This window comes from Kryptolebias marmoratus, linkage group LG5 (genome assembly GCF_001649575.2).
Source record: "Kryptolebias marmoratus isolate JLee-2015 linkage group LG5, ASM164957v2, whole genome shotgun sequence".
NCBI classification, from domain to species: domain Eukaryota; kingdom Metazoa; phylum Chordata; class Actinopteri; order Cyprinodontiformes; family Rivulidae; genus Kryptolebias; species Kryptolebias marmoratus.
In genome coordinates this window covers 8,786,573-8,808,073 of record NC_051434.1, presented here as the reverse complement: position 1 = coordinate 8,808,073, position 21,501 = coordinate 8,786,573, and the positions used below count along the sequence as shown (strand labels likewise).

Below are 21,501 nucleotides of genomic sequence, written 5' to 3'. Positions count from 1 at the left end.
CAGATGAGAGGTTCTCCACCACCTTAACTTGTTTGTTGATTAATCTTAGTTAGATTATGTGGAAACCTGTTGATTGTGCATTCATTTATTTCAAAATGGGTTACATGTTCCACTTAATGTGTTTTCCTTTTTATCTACATCTACTATATTTTTATTAGTCTCTCTTTGCACCTCCTCTTTAGTCACTGCATTAATAAAGGAAAAGTCAAGTTTATTCCTCTTTTATCTTCGTACAAAAAAGGAGTTTAGGATCTCAGATTTTCTGTATACACCTGTGTTTCTAATATGCTCATGTCTCTGAAGATATGCATTTGTCAAAATGTATGTTTTAGTATGAGTAAAGTAGAGTTATGGCTAAGATTAATATCTTATTTTTGTTAACATTCTCTACCTGTTTTTACATCTTCAGTCACGGGGAAAAGAAAGTCTACCAACAGGTAATTGCTTATGTCTTTCCGCCTTGGTATTTTGTTAATGCACACCTAAAATCACTGTTTTTTTGTTGAATAAATATTAACATGTTGGGATTTGTTTTGTGCTTTTGTACACTTAAAGTATGATTTAAATCATTTTGGAATCTGGTAAACATTTTTCTTCTGTCCTGGTATGACATACCCTAGAACTGAAAAAGGGTGGACTTTTTTTCATGATTGCATCTCAAAAACAATATCTCTTCCAGGCTTTCATGCCTTTTTAGGTAGCTGTAATAAGCTTTTTTCTAAAATGCAAATGCAATCTTTTCTATTTGCATATAAAAGCAATGTACTAGACTATAATCAAAGAAAAATTTACTTCCAACAATTAGAACTTATCATCCCACAAGAGTTCTTCTACAGGTCGCCATCATCCTTCTTGCCTTTAACACTAAGCTTCAAACTAATTTATTTGAAAGAGCTTACATTTGAAATTCACTTGTGTTTTTTTTTTAACTCTAAATTTAACATTTCTGTTTTTGTGTACTTTTAACCTTTTAGACTTCATTTAGCTTCTTTTATTACCTTGTTTAATCATTGTTTCACGACTATTATTAAACCTCTTCTAAATTTACACCTTCTTTTTCCGTGTTTGTATTCTTTCATCTTTTGCTTTGTTAAGCATTTATGGTGCATTTGTACTTTAAAAAGTGCTCTGACACTACATGTAAGTTGAGTGAAAATATTTCAGAGTTCTTTGTTTTAAAGTATTAGTCAAACCATCACTGATGCTTTCAGAAACTCTTTTCTAGAGAGCTAATTTTACAATGCAGACCTTACAGGTGAGGCCTTTTGGCAACTTAAGTGTGCTTGTTTTTTCACTTCTACACAAATGAGAAGGAGCGTTTCTAGTCAAACAATTAATGAATAACATTACACTCAGTCTTTCAAATCAGATCAATTTCTTTTCAAATTGTGCCTATTTTTTTCTTTGTTCACTTCTTATCCACCCACTTACTGCAGTTTTTCACTTTTCTTTTTCTTTCTTTTTTTCACTTTTAATGACAATATACTTAAACACGACCAAAAGGTCACTTAAAAGTAAAGAAGAAAATTGAACAGACTGACTGCAGATAAACAAGCAAGGGCAGATAAAAAAGAATAAAGGGAAGCAGAAAAAACAGATGAATCTTTCTTCTGCATCAATCATGCATCCATATCTGTGACTGTGTGTAAGTGGGTATGTGCGTGTCTAAACATTGTGATAATCTGCGATTCCGTCACAAACTGCCCCTGACATCGTGCTAAATTATACATCACTGTATTTCTCTGTATCACTCACATGCATGTGCTCATATGCTGACTGTATATAGGCTGAAATATGAATTAGTTATGACCTGACAGTCTTCAGAAGAGAAAAAAAGCTATATTCAAGGTGTCCTACAATCACATCAAAGCCTATAGATCGCAGACAGACTGGAGAGGATAAAGCCACACATAATACTATACTTCTGCTCCACCAAATATAAGTTCAATCCCCACACACTGACCAGTAATTTTGTTTGTTTTTGCTCACATTAAATATTTCTGGGAAAATGTAGCACATCATTCTGTCGACTTAATTATATCCCTTCACCTGTTTTTCACATATTCACCAGTTGTAACAGAGAAACCAGCCCTTCTCCTCCCTTCTGACATCCTGCACTCCTTCCTGGGCTTGTGATTGAAGTGTCCAAAGGTATTCCATAGCCAGGTGTGATGTAAAAAGCCTCAGGCTGCACATCAAGCTAAGAGTGCACCCCGGAGCAGGGTGCACTCTTAGCTTGATGTGCCTGGAGTGTCTGCACAGAAGGCCTTGAGGCTTCCGCAGCAGATGTCCCCAACATTTCCTTTTCTAAAATTCATGTTATCTTATTCTTGTTAGAAGTGGTTTACAGTTTAGAGACAGTTTTCTAATTTTCTAACTCGCGCAATACATTTTAAATCTAACAGAGCAGTTAGGCTGGGAAAATTCAATGCGTGCTGAGCTAAACTCTTTAGTTGCGTAGGTCAACAAATCGGCTGCAGATCAGCTAGGATATTGGCATCTAAAATGTTTGATTTCTTTTCAGAGTTCCTAATTTTAATTATTAAAAGTTTAGTTTTACTCAGTATGATCGTTTAAATGTTAAGGGGATGATTGACTTCTTTTAAACTGGGGTTCTGTGAACTAATCATCATACAACATGATCAAATAGTAACTCATAATCTCTCACCTGTTGTAGATAGCTTTTTACATGACCTCAGTTTGGAAAAACAGAGTTTAATTCTGACCTGATTAACAAGCTAATGTCAAAAGTTGATTGCTGTTGTCCTATATCGCTTTCATTCTCTAAGATATGTAATATTCAGAACCTTTTTACAGACCCCAGAAATGATCTGATCCTTTAATTAGAAATAAAAGCCTTGAGTTTCTTGAATGAATCCATATTGCCTGGTGCCTTTCATGCCAAAGTATATGTTGGAGATTACTATCTGCTACGACCACTCAAACTTATTCAATATCTGTAAAACTGACTGAGTTACAGCCAGTTAATATGTTTGCTTATGTTGGTAAGCTGTGGCGGCTATCCTAAATGGGGTTGACTCCAAGAGTTATTCAGTTGCAGATGCACATCCAGTGATTATTTTCTGAGAGTTTCATTAAAATCTGTCCAGCTATTGAAGAGATATTTTGCTAATGGTGCAAACAATCACACAAATAAAAACATAATTGCCCTTTTGCCTTCTGTGGCAGGAGATAATTATCATCTCCTTCAGCATGTGCAGATATGTTTTACTCATTTACTGAAGAAAAATGCAAAATAAAAAAAAAACATAAAGCATGAATAACTTGCTTTAATTTCCGCAAACAGATTGTGCAAAATCCTAAGGAAATATATCTCTCCTTCCGATGGATTTGCAGCCAAGCTGTGTGTTGTGGATATTGTAAGAAACTGATAAGCTGAACGCTCACAGATCGGCAGCATAATGTCTCATTTTTGGAAATGCTCTGCCTCTCTTTCCCTCCGTCTGCCCATCTGCAAAACACATACTGTGTAAGTCATAAGGCTGCATGTATCAACAGCAGGGTCTCCTTAGATAAGTCCCCCTGGATCCTCTCACTGAGAGCAAACTCCTTCGTCGTTACATCTACACACAGATTCAGAGAAAAACACCCAGAATAAACACGGGCCAAGTAGCTGGTAGAAATTTGTGCCAGTGAGTAAATCTGGGACAACTGCTTCGACATGCGAGTGGCACTGACACACAGACAGCCATTCACATTTAAACCTGACGCAGCGTGTGCGGAGAGACTTCAACACAGACACTCTGCAATCAGCGATGTTGTGATTGTGCAGTGCACCAGACCCAGAGCAACAAGATGATTACCCATCAGCTATCCACTGCGCATTTAGACAAGCACAGTGACCCGTGATGGGATGCAGACAGACAGATAGGCAGTTAAGCTGTGTGTCAGTGTAGCAAGCTGCTCTGATAAACCCCATGTGTGTTTGATCTATATGTAATTACAAACACATCTATCACTGTGGAGAAAAAAAAAAATTACTTTGGGGTAAAATTGCCACATTTTGGGGGAATGAATTTGGGGCTTCACGTTCAGTTTTAAATCAGATTAAGGCTAGACTTAAAGTGTTTGGCTGATAAATTTTGGAAAGTTTTAAAACGTGGAGTATGAAATATAAAAAATAAACAATATTTTTACTATGTCACCATTTACTTAAAAATATGGAGAAGCTGTGAGAAAAAACAAACTAAATACATTCCATTCTTTAATAGCTTGTAGGACCAGTTTGACATATTATCGGCCTGTCTCCTCATTGTGAACAACTTTGGCCCACTTCTCCATCCAACATGGCATCAGGTCATTGATGTTTCTCAGGCACTTCTTTCTGTAAAGCTCTCCTAATGCCCTTATGCAGTATTTCAATAATGTGGAGGTCTGTACTTTGACTGGGCCGCAGGAACACCTTGATTCTTTTCATTCACAGCCATTCGTCGCAGATTCACTTGTACATTTCCCCGTTTCCTGACCCAATTCAGCTCAACCTTGTGCTGACAGGCTGTCTGTGGTTTTTTGCCATTGTAGTCAAACATCTTTGCTTTACTCTTTCACCTCTTCAGAGGAAATTCTAACTTGTTGTTTGTTCAGATGCAAACCTGGCCCATGCTACGCCTTTCTGCCATGTTCCTTTTAAAGCGAGGAGGCTTTCTATTGGCAACCCTTGCAAACAAGCCATACCTGTTCATTCTTTTCTAATTGTCCTGTCAAGAACATTTAACTTGCTGAGACCTGCAGGGTCTGAAATGTAGTTCTTAGGGGGTTTATAGTAATATAGTAGTTTCTTTGAGTATTGCACAGTCTGATCTCAGGGAAACTGAACTTAAGACGTTTTGAAAACACTCCTGTGCTTTTTTTTTTTCTAAACTCATGGAGTTCAAACTTTGCTTTACCAATATTAGAAAAATAAAAGGCTGAATCAAAGCTTTTCCTCAGTACTGTCATTCTATGAGACCAGGTTGAGTTTGCATTAAATACAGTACTGCATGTATGAACTATAATTCACTTTTAATACAATAAATAGTTGGTGAATTTAGCATTAATGTGACCATATTCATAACAGCTATATTCACCTAGTGTACCACATGGCAAAAAATACAATATTTAATAATATCATAATCATTTGGGACAATGGTGACCTTTGTAAACCAATTTGTTGTCGTGCAAAATAACTTTTCAGTGAAATACAGCACAATATATGAACCTGAACCATGTGAGACACAGCTGTTGACATACCAGCAATTTGCCTAATAAACTTGTCTCACTTTTTGTTATTTTTGTCTGTTATGTGTGTGCCTCTGGTAAAGCTTTTTTATGCTTTGATGGTTTAAATCCTCAGAACTAATTTTCCAGTTGAGGACATCAAAGTATTTTTTTTCTGTTTTTTTTTTTTAAATCTACAACCTTAATCTAATCTAAAATCTTTAAAGCAGAAAGGATATGTTAAGACAGACTAAGTTCTAATTTTAACCAGTGCTTCGACTATTTATGTGTTTTCTTTCATCTGTGAATAGTGCACCATGGTGTTTACTCAAACCCTTAAGGAAAGGTGTAAAAAAAGGAGAAATGTGAAGCAGCTCTGATCTGGCCCAATACTGTTTTTATTTTACACATTTTTTAAGGAATAGTTATCCTTTTCCCTGAAAATGTTTAAACTTATTGGCAAATAATTTATTGTAATCAAAGGAATGGTGAAAACAAAATATATATATTTTTTAAGTAACTGCTACAAAAATTAAATAAGCAGATAATGCTTTTGTTTCTGTCCTTCAGTGCCTCTGCACTGTCAATTTTTTTATTTGTTTTTTATTATAATTCCCCCTCTGTCCTGATTTGCTGGGTTTCACCAGCCTCCCTGGTTGAGGAGGAATGCTCTTGTGATTCATTAGGAAGTCATACCATGTGCTGAGTGGACAGGAGGTAAGAAAAAGCAGATTGAGTTCAGGACCTGGCACTTCTGTTTGAACAAAAAAAACTCAAAATATGAATAATTCCTCATTCCCCTTTTCGTCTCGAGTTTGGCTCCGTCAGTGGACTTGAATTGAAAAGAAAGGAAATGTCCACAATAAAAACACCAAAATCAAAATATAAAATGTCACCTGGTGTTTTAAAGGATCCCTGTGTGGTAATTTGCTTCAGTACACAATGTGTAAATATATCCGAAAAAAAGGGACAGCCAATGTAGATGACATATTGTGAATCACATCAATTCCTTTTGCATTCCTAAACAAGAACTCTATCGAGATAAAGTTCTGGTGTCAGAGTCAACTTCTTCTTTTTCGTGTGTATCTCATAGCCCAACTACTATATAAAATGTAATGTTTATTAAATAGTTCATTGTTTGTATTAGAATTTAGTTATAAAAATTTACAAATGCAGCTATCTACACAATCCAAAGCAAGCATCTTTGCAAAACAGACATTTTCTGACCTTCATAGTTGAGCTTGAAACCATGAGCAGAGACAGCGAAGTCACTGGTCAACCTCAAGGAGAAAACGTTCCCCGTACTGGTGACAGGAGGCGGGGCCTGGAAGCCTGTTAACCTGTGGAAACACAGAAGAAGAAAGAAGAATTTCATGACCTTTTCATTGGATATGCGTTTATTTTAAAACAAATAGCATCCAGCTCTGTGTTGCTGACATCAATATTTCCAGTTTGTTTTTTTAGCGTAAGGAGACATGATCTTCCTTCTGCTAAGCTCATTATAAACAACGTGAAAAAATAGTGCATCCATGTCTATCAAGTTTTTAGGCCAAAAATCATAATAAAAATTGTGCAGGTTTTCAAAAAACTCTAAACATATTGTTAATAAATACATGAAACACTCTGAATGACTTCCTATATTGATTCTGTTTTTAAGAATACCTCTACCTGAATCCTTTTCCATAAATGTAAAGATGGTCTGTATTCAATCAGGCTTTTCAACAACCCATTAAACCACAAAATCAAAGAACATAGACCAAGAAAAAAGGGTTCAACTAATCAGTTTACTAAAATAAACTTGAGTACAGATCAGTAAGCAGCAAAACTAGGCTAAAAGAAGGTAAGGGTGCTTCTAATCAATCAACATGTTTAGGTTTGTTCTACAAAATGTTACACAACAGAAAAGGTTGACCTTTAGTGAGGAGATTTCTTGAATTAAATAGAGAATAAGAATGAAGGAGGAACCGAAGACCAGATCTTTTTAGGTTTGCAAAAAGAGTCAAACTGCCATGCTGCCGCGTCAATACATGTTATTTTATTTCTCTTATTTCTGTCTTCATTTACTTGTTTTCTGTTTTCTTTTGCTTTTTACTTCCATACAGGGGACCAGTCCATTGCCGGCAAAGGGGAAAATCCCAGGAGGATGTTGGGACCCTTTTACCCCCCCCAATAAATTATTTGAGGAAACTATACTTTCAAGCAATATAAAAGGCAGAAAGCATATTCACCATTTATATAGGCAAAGAAAATGCATTTAAGCATTTAAGAGTGGTTTGGCCCATTGACACCTCGGGGTGTGCTGAAGACTGGAGGGGTGGAGCTGGCGTGAATATTTAGCTGAATACAGAGCTGTTTTCACAATCTCCCTGTTGGTGAAGTGGAGAGCGACCCTGTTTCTCAAGCAGCAGATTTGGGTTTGATTCTCTAAGGGTTCATCATGTCTTTTACACAAACCAAAACACTTTATCTTTTTGTAGACAAGAACAGTAATATTTCTATGACAGCTAAAGGGATTTCAGACTAGTAGAAAAAACACATCTCATATGATCATCTCAATAGCTCATAATTTGTGTTGAGAGACACCACAGTGTGTCTGAGGAATGTTTTTCTTTGATTTCATGGAATTACTCAAAGTCAGACTGTCTTTAGAATGAGGAAAACTGTCCCCATATTAGATGTACATTGACACTTTCCAGTATTCGCCCTGCAGAGTGACCAGATTAAACATCTTTATGAGATACTGCAGCCGATGCTAATTCAAGTTTTTGTTTACGCATTTCCATGGCAACACCAGAGCGAGTGACCGAGGGCCCGTTCTCCCTCTGGTCGTTATGTTGATTTTTCATTTTGGACTTTATTATTGTGTATGGATACATGTCGGATGTTTAGTGACCTGTTTTTATAATTTATATAGTTTTATATTTTCGTAAAATGGAGAATAAGGTTATATTGTAAGTCACATGACCGCATGAGCCAGAAGCTGAAAGAAAGAGATAAAATAACGGCGCGGGTGGAGAAATACTCTTTTGCTGCTCCTTCTCTGCAACTGGTCTGCCTGGTGAATACGGTAATGAATGTTTAATTGTTATTTCATTTTACAACAGTACATAATGTTCACACTCTGTACACAGCTCCTAACTCCACTCCTATTGGGCTGCACTTGCCTCTGCCATTCATTCTTCATTCTTTTGCTTCTTTTTTTGCTCATACAGTCTAGCGCCTCTGATTCACATTTTGATTTCTTCTCAAATGTTTGTCTTACGTCTTAATGAAGTTTAATTACTTTCAAAACACACACAAGTGTGTTTAAAAAACCTGAGTGCGTGCGTGGCAAACATTACCTGCAAGCTGAGCTAAACACAATTTAGCATTTGAGTATTTTATTTAAAGCTGCAAAAATGAATAGGATTAAAAATATTTTTCACACAAATGTTTATGTTTATACAGGTAAGAAAAAAAACAAAACAAAAGTTGGATGGATAATTTGAACTCATATAAAGAAAAGAGAACAAACAACAAATGAAGCCCTTCTCAGACTGAGTTGGTTAAATGGTCAAAGGTTCAGGGTTATATAGTAATTTTTTTAACCTTTTTTATATTTTGCAAGTAAATTACAATATGCTTCTTATTCATAAACTAACACAGGGTCTTATGGCACATTAATTCTATATTTGCACTTTAACAGTTTACAGCAAGATTTTTCTCCTTGGTAGAAAAAATATATTTAAAAAACAGTGGTAGTTTAATAACTGTACAGTGCCAGTAAAACATAGGACCAATAAAAATATTAGGACGTTGTGGGGTTCAGTGTCTTGCCCAGGGACATTTCAACATGCTGAAGGGCTTAGGACTGAAATAACTAATATTCTACCACTAAGCAGAAAAAAGGGGGAAGCACATCCTAAACTCATCATAGTAAACTCATTTCATGAACCAATTTCTTTCTTCGGAGCCTGCTGGATAGTGCACATTATTTTGAGTCTTATTAAATTTGGCCTCTCATTGATTAAAAAGAAGATTTGGTTTGATTTTCATTTAATTGACGAATAAATGCTTGCTGTTCATTCTGAGTAATAACGGAAAGTGTTGTGGCATTTTCATCCTTCTTCTCTTCAATAGAAAAAATAGAAAAATCAAATCTTGATTAGGTCCGTGTTCCCATTTTATTGAGTGGTAAGGCAGGAATTACAAATGCATTTTCAGTATGATTAAGCGGTTCTATTTCAAATACTGGCACATCATAATGACTTTTGGATTTTTCTGCTCCGTGCTTGCATTTATGGCTCTTTGTAATCACATTTTTCTCTGACTCCATGTTTTATTTATTAAGAACTGTATCACAAAAAGGCTAGTTTCTTAAGAACCATAACTTTTCTAATCTTTCTATTTTACTTCTTAATCTTCTGTTTAATCTTCCTCTTACTTATACATTTTTTTTTTCATTTCTAAGTTTCTGTTTCCTCTCCTTCATATTTAATAATTATTTGCACTTTTTTGTGCTTTTATTCTATGTTTGCCATCATATCTGACATATCCTAATCATGCTTCTTTTTTTTCAGTTGTTTTGACTCGGTCACAAATGTGCTTTTGCAGCAGTTGTTATTGCCCTGAACGTAAAGACAAGAGACGATATTGTGTTTTGTTTTGTTTATGTCTCCATGTGCTTTCTAAAAAAAATGATACCCCACACATGCTTTAAGCACTAGAAAATTTGCTATAAAGACTGAAACTTTGGCACTTACTGTTGGCGTCAACCCTGTTTATCTTTGAACAAAATCTCTCGTGAACTTCATGGATTTTAATGAAACTTTCAGAAAGTAACCTGTTGCTGTTCATCTACAGCTCATTAACCAAATTCAAGATGGCCACCACAGCCGTTTGTCATTAGCCAACACAAAATGGCTATAATTCAGTTCATTTAAAAGATATTGAGCTAAAAAATGGCGTGGTAGTAGTTGAGAGTCATCATTTACAAGGCTTGACCCAAACTGCTATAACTCAACTCATTCTCAGAACAAGATGATTGTAGTTGAATTCTTTTGCATGAAAAGGTGGTGGGTGATATGCATTCCTTTAAGGAATGCTAGACATTTAATTGTCTCAGTGATATTATACGACTTAAAGATCAAATAATAGCCTCTTCCTTAATGATGTCTGATGTACCTAATCCTTCCTTTTATTCTTAAATCTATCTCTCAACCATATTTCTTTGCCTCTACTGTCGTCCCAGTTTTTTTTTCTCTCGTATCACACATATTTTGTAAATCTGTCTCTCTCTTTACCCTTCAGCAAATATCATGTTATGAAAATAAACCCCCAGCCGTTCCTTTCTTCCCCTTCTCCCTCTCCAGTATCTATTATGCCGCGCCACACTCTTGGAGAAAACAAACTTTTGAGTACATATGCAGATATATACACACAAACACGCCATTTTTATTTATTGTCACCATTTATCCCTGGATTTACGCGTTTTCAGATTCATGAGCTGAAAACAAAATTCTTTTATAGAAAGTGAAAAAGAGATGGATTGGAAGGTGCTTTCCTTTTTAAATCTAGTCTCCGTGTGTGTGTGTCTGCAAATGCATGTGTGTGTTTTGTGTACAGTAGTGAAATCACATTAGCAAGTGTATGAAGAACAGGTTAATCTCAGTGGAGTGCTCCCTTTCTTTGCGCTCTCTCTCACACACACGTACAGAAACGGGAAGGATAAAGCACAAGATGATACACACTCCAACACAAAAAGACAACTTTTTTTCCCTCCATAAAGAAACCACACAATCTGGCTAGTGCAAATGCTAGACTCTTTATTTGTGTATTCCTATGAATCTGAGGGGCCAATATTGTATTTTATTTTATTTTATTTTATTTTGTGCAGTCATAATGACAACAGTGGGAGGGTTGGAAAATAATCAAAATGAAAGTTAAAATTAAAGGCTTGACTTTCCGTGAAGGAATGAATATCTCCTACTGCCTTTAATGTCTGAGTTTTAAACTGGAATGATCTCATGATAGGAAGGGGGCGAGTTACAGAGACTTTGGTCAGTCGTCATGAATGACATTTTGCGTGATCTTGTGTGATTTGTGAGATCATGTGAGATGTGTTAGCGCTCAGAAAATGTGTTGAGGATGACTCTCAGCTGCTACCACACCAAATTTGGCTCAATATCTGTGACTGAGTTATTAATTGCAAAAATTGAATGACAAATTTAGGAGTGCACAACCACACACACACACGGACATGTGCAAAAACTTTCATGTTTCACTTTCAATGGCAGTCCGTTAAAAGAGGGGTGCAGATGAGAACAAGGTAAAACCTAAGATTTTGTGATTTGTTGCAAAACTCTTTGTTCCCCCCATGTTAAGTTTAGGAACTGCAGTGACTAATCATTTATTAAACAACCACAGATCTGATTTCATGTGTGGAATGTCCAAACTTTTTTCCTGTAACTATATTTAGACATTATGGAATCCATTTTCATATGTAATAAAATAAACCACCACCTCTGGATTTATTTATTTATTTGCATATTTGACCACTACAAATTGAATGAAAAATTTAGGAGTGCAATAATCACATTTTTCCTTAACTATTCTCTTTCTGTCCACATTACGTCACTGGTAAATATCAGCTCTTACCTCAGTATAGTATTGATTCAGTCAGTCATATTTAGATCTTAGTGAAGTTACAGAGCATTTTGACATGCCATATGCTCTTCACAAACACAATGGAACATCAATATTGATTCAGTCAATTCTCATTGGAACGTCTCTTAACTGAAGCACAAACACACATGAACATCGTCGAATCAATACAATAACAACCTACATCTACAATCTTCATTTCCCAGAGTGGATCCTTGAAAATCAAATATGTCAAAAACAGCTCAAAAACAGTTCAGCTGAGAAGACAGGCAGGAGGAATTCTTTAGGTCAGTATCACAGGATCTAGACAACAGACCAGAGGAAATATTTACTTTATTTGATTTAATCTGTTTCTTTAATTTTACGCTCCAGTCTCTTTGAGTTTGTGACAAGAACAGAAAAGAACTGATGGTATGACTGGCACAAAGATTGTGGCATGTTGATGTGGATGAGACTATACAGAAGGAAAAGGAAACAAATGACTTTTAAAATAATTTAATCCCTGTTGTTTAACTATGATGACTTTGTGTTTTTTTCTAACCAAAGGACCAGAGTACTTTGTCAGGATCGAGTCTGTCATATAGTTTAATAAATACCACAGTATTCCAGTGTTAAATAATCAATAACTGAAGCTCAACAGAGACTGGCTTAGACAAAGGACCAGTAATTCTAAGTAAGGCAGCAAATTTACAATTGAATAGATAAAAAAGAATCAAGGTATTAGAAAAGCTCAGTTTTGGAAGTAGGTCTTCTTGGACCACATTGATAAACTAATAATGGCTGCATAATGATGACAGATCCACTTCTAACATCGTTTCGCATGTTAAAACAACTCCAGTCTTCGAAATGCTGTTATCGTTCATGCAAATGCTAGTATTGTCAAGTTTGTTTTTCTGAAATATTCTTATATTCCCACAGGGAACTGTTCCAGGGTGCACTAGAGGTTTTACAGCTACTGCTCCTGGTCTTTGTGCTTAGCATCAGCATGTAAGGAAATACTAGACAAAAAAATAACCATTTCACTCATCATTAGGAACTGAAGTCAGCAGAACTCAGTGTAACGAATCTTCCATCTTGTACTTTTGGGACCAGAGTCTGTGCACTACAAATACGGCTTCAACTTATTGTACCGTGTATAGTATTTCTTTACAAGTCAGAGGTGTCAATTCTTGTGTATTGAGACACTGACAGTGGTATAAAGGTATATGAAATAGCATTTGAATAAACTGCTAGGAAATTTTGAAGCTTGGAGTTGTTTTAAGATGGCAACAAACCACGCTGGTCTAGGTTGTTTTTTATATTAGGGATCCGTCCATCTCATCAGACATAAACACGATTTCTTCAAATTGAGGTAGTTGAAAAGGTATCTATACCAGGTAAAATACAAATTGTTTAGAACTTTACCAAACTATCCCTTTAAACAGGGCAGAAAGAGGGAGATTTGTTTTTTATAACAGTGTATAATATTTTATAACAATAATACATCTCTCAACTGGAGGAGGAGACCAAAAGCAAAAAAAAAAACAACTAAAAATCTCTTGGGTTAGAGACAAAGATAATTTTATGATTTAAAGTACTTATTAAATAAAAGCTGAAGCTAAAAGGTGTTAACCCTCCCTCTGTGTTTTTGTCAGGATCTGTAACTATGAGTCCCTAACCACCACAGCAACAGTGCCAAGAGTCCACTGGGAGTATTTTTCTGCAAGCTAAAGAAACTGTAGATCCGTGCTCGTCTGTGGCTGTGTATGTGCTTTAGTTTGGGGATGTGTTTTTTATTGAGTTACCACTGACCCAAAACCTGACCCCACAAACCAAACTGCTCTGAACCTCCTCTTCCTACAGTCTCCCTTCTTGTTCATCTGTCCTTTTCCCTTTTCCTCCATTTATGCCTCTGTTCCTGTTTTCAAATGTGGAAACATTACCTGCTCATGTTTTCAAATCATTTACTCTCAAATCATCCTTACCAAAAAGACAACTTTCCAGATGTATAGACATAAAATATATTGTGTTTTATTGTCCAAAGTGTGGATGGCAAAATAAAACTGTAATGCAAGGCCTTTAATTTTAATACTCCAGATAATTTTTAACCTTCATTTAATTAAATTAGACGCTTTTAATTTTACATAACATTCAATATTAAAATATGAACATATTTAAGGCACTCTGTCCTAATTTGAACTTGCAGGAGAATTATTTAATACTTACGTATGATGTGTTTAATCAAACCTCTTAAAGGATTTATGTAATTTTTGGGTGCCTTTATTTTTCTTCTTGAACGTCACGTTTCTGTTATTTCTGTATTGTTTCATCATGCAGTGAGTGGTTAATATGTATATGATCATCTGTTAAAGTCTCTCTTCCAGCAGTGTTTCCCAGCTCTGTTCTCAGGGACTCCCTGCTGGGCCCGCTTTAGATCTTTCTGTGCTCAAACATTTGATTCAGTTCAATACTAATAGGTCGTGATCAGGCTTCTGCAGGGTTTGATAACGAGTGAAACCATGCGTGGAATCGAGCGACCTGGACTGGGAAAACATTTTGCACATCAGGGGGTCAAAATAAAAAAAAACCCACTTACATTTCTTTTTTTTACCCAAGTTATATTATATGTTATATTATATTTAATGCTGTTGTTTTTGGACGCTGAATGTTCAACAGGTGTTGCGGCAGGAAGACATAAAACAACTCTAACCATCAATAGTTTTTTAGCTCTACTTTCGAAGGGCTTTGAATAAGATTCTGAAGAGAAAATTATGACATTGTGATCTTTTAGATATGAGCAGCGGTTTATTTACAATATTTACAAAAGAAACATTCGATTAGAATAGAGGAAAAAACAGACAACATACATCAGTTGGTGGACATTACAAGGTGGAGGACCCACAAGAGACAAAAACCCCTTGTTTGAACCTCTTAAGAAAGTCTCATTTTGATTTTGAGTACTAATTTTCAATTTTTGAAGTCATTTTACGTTTTCTTATTGGAGTTGTTGAGGTTTGCTTTTACTTTTTTGCCTCATTTTTGCAAGACAGTTGTTTCAATTTTAGTTGTTTCTCTTCTGCCTTTACTTAAATTAATATAATTTGTCAAAATGTGATATTTGAAGTTGATCAGTCCACAAAACCTGTTTCAAAAATCTGTTACCAGTTTTATCGCAAGCGTTGCAAACTCTGTTGTCAAACTGAACTTATTGGTGAAGAGCCAAGAAAAGATTTCTGTTATAAATTTTTCAGTGCAGGTGTTGCCACACAGAAAAGAAGTTCACGATCACTGCAGAGACAGTTACATTTTCTGCAGTCAAACAAGGACTGGTATTTAAGTCTATAATAATCTTTTAGCTCTCTTGAAAGCCTTCGGATTCAAGGCATCAACTTAGGCATACTGTACAGCATGCCTAAGTCTCTTTTATTCTACAGTATGCACATTATGTTTAGATTCTGCACTCCTTAAATTATATTGCTACAATTATGTCTAAACTATATATCTAACAGTTTCACTTTTTTGTGACCTCCATTTCTTTAAAAACTCTGTGTTAAAGTTGAAGATGAAAAGTGAAGAAAATCAAATCCTGACTGTGTTCGTTATGAAAGAGGCATATTGACTACAGTATTTTAGGTGTAATACTAACTCAGTTTTTTAAAAAAATAAGAAATATTTATGTGAGTAAGAGCAAATCAGCAAGGCTGAAACAATCCATTGAGTAACTTGATTACAAAAATTCAGATGCAAAATCTTTTGCTTGGTGCTTTGTTTGATCCACATGACTGCTTACTATTCTTTGCTACCAGTGTTTCACCTGGATAATTACATCTACCATGCAACATGCTCACAATATTTTGTGTGCAATGGAGAATGAATAAAAATAATGAGAAAATTGTAGAAAAAAAAGTCAGAGTATATCAAATAAAAGAAAAGCAGTGCATTGATAAACCAGTTTAGCTTAGCATATCATGACTTCAACAACAATGTTGCACAAACAGTAGACTGATGCTTTTCTGACTAAAACAACAACTAAAGCATCTTTACACGCTGATTTCCAATGTGCATTGGCAAAACATCAAGTCTTGTTTTACCAATGTTGATTTATTAAGGAAATCAAGCACTATTGGACTTTTACATTTCCTTACTGAAGGACAACTCACTTCAGCTGGAATGGGGAGTTTGCTTGTCTTCAAACTGATTGTCAAAAACGTTCAAAAAAAAAAAAAAAGAGTAACCTATTGTCAAAAACATCCTGACATCTCATCTCTGAACAGAAGTATGAATGATCCAGGTGACTATCCATAAAATGTTCTTGAAAGGTTTTTGAAAAGTAAATAAACAACAAATGTGTTTGTGTGCTATGCACTGACATAGCACGTGGGTCTAACCATGGGTAATGGTAGGGGGCTTACAGAAATGTATTGATTATTATTCAATACTTCAAATAATCAATGAATTATTTAAATAAATTCTCAATTACTATTTTTTTTACAGCTGGAGCCCTCTATGCTTGTTCACAAAAGTAAAAACTGTAGTCAAAGTAACACATAAATAAAGTATTTTTGTTGGTAAAAGAAAAAACAAAATAAGGGTTTGTTCTCTTTCTTTTCTCCACTATCCCTCTCTTTCAGCTTTGTGTCCAGTAGATTTATTTCCTTTACTGGTGTTCAAAGTTCAGGGTCTCTAGTGAGTGATTGATTAACAGCACCAGTCTGAGTGGCACACCACGCACACACAGAGTCATTTTTCAGGTTACAGTACATGTGGTCAATAGTCATTGGTGTGTCTTGTAAATCAGTCATTCCCTAGCCTTCCTGTGTGCATTTCGGTGTGTGTGTGTGTGTGTATTTCTATGTCTGTAGGGTGGTCCTTGACCACAGTGGCATGCTATCCATTAAATCCGTCACACTCCTACATTCACGAACACAGAGAACAAAAAAACACCCATAAGTAGGTCTACTATCCAGGTCACCCTTGCACCCTGTTCATTGACTGGATTCATTCATCTGAGTATTATGGGAAGAACCAGAGAATTTAGGTGAATAACATTCTTAATGTACCCAAGAGAGACATACAGAAAATTAATGTCTGTGACTAAATATATATTCACTGTAACCACTGCAAGGCTATGAAAATTCAAAATGAATAACATTTTACTATAGCTGTGCTAGACACCCTGTATTCCCATTTTCATTTATTAGAAATAAAACCTTTAAAAAAGGGAAATCTTATGACTTCATTAATTTAAAATATGTTCTCCAATACAGTTTAATGGAAGGGTTCTTCCATAAAACATAGTAATTACACAATATGAACCAACATTACATTATATAATGTGAAGTTGGTTCATATTTTAATTCAAACGCCACCCATGCTGGGTTCATAATATCTTACAATCTTATCAAAATATATTTGCATGGAATCAATATCCTTAAAAGCACTACTTTTGCCTTTCTGAATTCGCTATTTGGATTCTGTTCACTTCTAACATCTCAGAGCCTCTTTAATCATAAATCAAATGGCACATATCTGACTCAGTGATGTCTGAAAGACACACAAAGTGAAGCCACACACACCAAATCACAAAAGGGCAGAGTAAACCCCATCAACCTTTGTACATGCAAGCTTAAATGGGCACACTTAATGACATCACTGTGAAAGTCAGAATGAGAAAAAAACACCCATTTCTTCCAGTAGATAGCATTCTGTTAAAGTGGTTGTGTCTGCATCTATGTTTGCAGAAGAAAAAGGCATTAAAAAATAATTTTACAAAATGTGAATTGGCTGCCACTGTCTTCTTTTCTCCTCTCATAAGCCGTCAGTGTGCATCTACCTGCCTGTGTGTGCTAGACCACACACTATGTCTGTATGCGTCTCACTTTGTCACACTTATTGACACCCAGTAGTGCAAACATCCATTACTCGCTATCCCTTTCAGCAAAGCCGCGATGTTCAGAAATGATAAATCCTTCTGTGGTGCATCATGAAGGAATAGGGGTTTTGTCTTTGGTATGTGACAGGAGCCATGGCTGCTATCTGTGCACGTCAGATGAGAGGCCCTCTGAATGAAGTTTGGTGGTGGATTAGCCTTTTTGTCAAAGGAGTTGAAGACAAACATTCTAAGACTATTCTGACTCACAATAGTGGAAAACAGTATTAATATTATTATTACAATATTATTTTGTATTGTTCACATGCAAAAGAGCTTTGGGATGATTCTAAATCTCTCCCCTTACTTTTTGGCAAAAAAGGATCAACAAACATACTAAACTCATCACGTACACCTCTGCCTGACATCAGCTAACATCACCTAAGCCTATCTATGACCACTATAATTATCTGTGCAAAAATGTATTTTAAAGCAAAGAAAGATAAAATATATTTAAGTTTATCTCAGCAGAACTATCCCAATCATACTTGTGTATTAATTTCTATTGCTTTCAACAGTATTTTGAAATACACTGCAAAAGTAGACTCTTTTTTACTAATTTATTGATTCCCAAACTTTTCAGCTTCTGACCCAAAAGTAACAGTGTCAGACACTCGTGATTCTGACTATAGGTTGTCAAAGCGTACAAAAACACAGATAATAAATCAATTAAACAAGAATATAATGACAACACAAACAGCCTCAACATTTGTGAGAATATTTCATCTAATTCTGACTTCTTATTTTTATATTTTATAATAAATATACAAAAATATGCTATGAGTAATTAATTCTAAATGTTATTTGATTTCTGGGATTCATCTCAAAACCCTTCATGAGGTGTTTCACAAACTCCTGTGGGGTCCCAATCCCAACTTTGCGAACAACTGCATTGACTAGCACCTCGGTTAGCTCCCTGCTCCTCCCTGAAAGTGTATGGCTTACTTCCACTTTCTTCACCATCTGGTCTGTTTTAAACTTGTAATTTGCAATAGGTTCTCCTTTCATAGATATGTGAAACTGGCTAACTGTGACAGAGTAAATTGGTAAAAATTGTTTTCCAAATGGTTCCTAAAGAACAAATGTTTGTCTGACTGTTTGGCTTTTTCAATATTTTCGGTGGTGCTTGGCAGATTTAAAACAGAAATGATCAAATTATTGCTGTTTAACTCATGTCTTTAGCACATAAAACAAACTGAACACACACTGAGATGTTAACTACATTAAAAATGACTTTTTATTTTTTAGCTAGGATTGTTTGCATAGTATATGTGTTAAAGGTAAAGTGTTCAAAATGGTAATTTATTACCATTTCAATTGTGTGTGTGTGTAATAGGATTTATTTTTACATCATCTATAATTCCATTTCCATATTAGACAAGGCATAATTAAATAATTTGCAAATCAGTTAAACCATAGTTAATTAAAATGCAACAAAGTTAACATTATGAATTTGCAAATAGATTTCTGGCATCAAATTCAAAATTTGCATATATCTTTCAAAGAAACAATAACATTTTTACAACGGGTGCTGCCTTTGTAGTCTTATTAATTAAAAACCTTTGAAATTCAATAATTTTTAGTCTTTTGTTCTTTGTTTTTCTATTTACATTTTGACAGCATCCCAACACCTTTTGGACAAATGGATGGGCAATGATATACTTTCAGTGATACTACACAGCATACACATTGTGTCACAGATTCAAAGTTGCTCTGCAACACATTTTGTTTCAAATGCAGCGCAAAATAAATCAGTAACTTTGGATTTATATGGCAGCATGTTGACCAAATAGTTCCCATGTTAACCGAATGTATGTCCATAATGGAACCAGAACAGGACTTAAAGCTGAAACTAAAGAACTTTTATTTCCCTCATGTGACTGTTCAATAACAGCAGTTAAAAAGAAGAAAGGAAAGTTTAGTTTTATTGTCACTAAAAGAGTTTTTGGCTTTAACAATAAATAATAAATGTTGTAAATGTTTTTTTCCCTTCCTAAGTCTGCCTGTCTTTTTCATTTTCAGACAGTTAGATAGATAGCAAGCATTCACCCCCCTGAGCTAAAGCTTGTTTAGGCTGTTGGCTAGCCCATCACTTACCACTGAACCTGACTTGCATACACAGAAAGGAGCAAAAGGATGCATGAATACATTTATTGGAAATGAACACACATTAATGAGAATTTCACAAATAATTTGTGTACTTGCACGGACATACACCTGTATTCTGTAGATAGGTAAAGATAAATTGGTTGTGTCATGTGGCATTTAAAGGAGGATTGTCAAGACTGACAGCCCCTTAAAGGGACAGTCGTTAGAAAGATATATGGATGCAGGTAGACAAGTCGGAAAGAAAGGATGAAATAGGAGAGTGAGAGACAGAATGGGAATGTAGGGTAAAAATATAATAGTAAAAGCACACATGCACTTTTTGCTGTCTGTCGCTTCCTTCAAAAGGCTCACATTAATTTCCACTAACCGTGATCCATATTAGATACTGTATCAAACTTACCCTTTATCCTAATTTAAATCGTAATAAAAAGTTCACCCTGACATTGTGTTATGAGGCTGCAGATTTATTGTGTCACAAAAATTGTATCTTCAGAATGGGACAATGAGAACAGAATCAGACACAAAGCTCCAAAAGTTATTCAAACGTGATACATTTGAAATATTTTAACATCTGCATGCTAAAAAATAACCAAGACACATGTTGGATTGACTAAATTTAAACATCAGTGAACCAAGTTGAAGAGTTTAACAAACTGTTATTTCAAAGATTAGAATATCTTTCAGGGTTTTTTTTTTATACATTTGAAGTTTTATTTTTTTCCACTTTAATATTTCAACTGGCATATTTCACACCTTGTCAAATGAAGTAATCTATTTTCTTACCCTGCTTTTGTGTGCATACTTGTAACATTATTCTCCCTATTTTTTTTTGTTGTTGTAAAGGTCAACTCCAGTGTTTATGTTTCATGTTTTAGCAAAGTAAACAACCCTGTAATCCTTACTATAGTTTGTATGTACAGATGTGAGGAACATTGTTTTTGGTAACTTGTTAAAAGCAGCAAATAATTACACAAGCCAGAGTGTTATAGTCTTAAACTGTGACCTCGTGTATGTGCTCACAATGATAGACCTATAAAAACATTTTACCATAAGTTCCAGCAAACACTCATTCCTTGTTGCTAAAGGGTCCCAACCACCAACATTGGCATCCATTATGTTAATAATCACATCTTTAAAAATTAAGAATAATAATGGTCAGTTTAAACCAAAATTACTTTCCTAGAAAATGTGCTACAAATGTGTAAATCGCATGGCCCAATGAGGATACACAGACAATAATGGTCAAGTGACAGATGGTGATTAATTGATACATCGGCTCTGTGTGTGTTCACCCATGTGCATGTGTTTTAAGGTCACTACATGCTTTTTTAATTGAATTCTTGTATTTCTGCCTTGAAGGATAATGGAGGGGGCAATAGAGCAGAGACAAAAAAGCATTGTTCTGAATCTCTGTGTTAGAGCCTTGATGTATCTTTAAATCTGCCTGTCTTCTTTCTATTCTTCGATATTCCCTCCGGGGTGAAGATTAAAAGTGGAACTGGAACCCAAGTAATCTTTAACCATGCTCATCCGTGTTTGTGTATGAACACATAAATAACCCAAATAACTAGATTAGTTATAATGGAAAGGTTACTCTCTGTACCATATCTGGTTGTTTTATACAA

The 21,501-nt window shown here is 35.3% G+C and overlaps 1 protein-coding gene across 1 annotated transcript in view; it reads right to left on the bottom strand.

Annotated features, from left to right (window-relative positions):
- csmd3b (CUB and Sushi multiple domains 3b) overlaps positions 1-21,501 on the bottom strand; it is a 355,638-nt gene that overhangs the window by 229,457 nt on the left and 104,680 nt on the right. Inside the window, exon 3 of the mRNA XM_017423975.2 lies at positions 6,445-6,557. Within this exon, the coding sequence (XP_017279464.1) occupies positions 6,445-6,557 (113 nt within the window). The remainder of the gene's footprint in view (positions 1-6,444; positions 6,558-21,501) is intronic.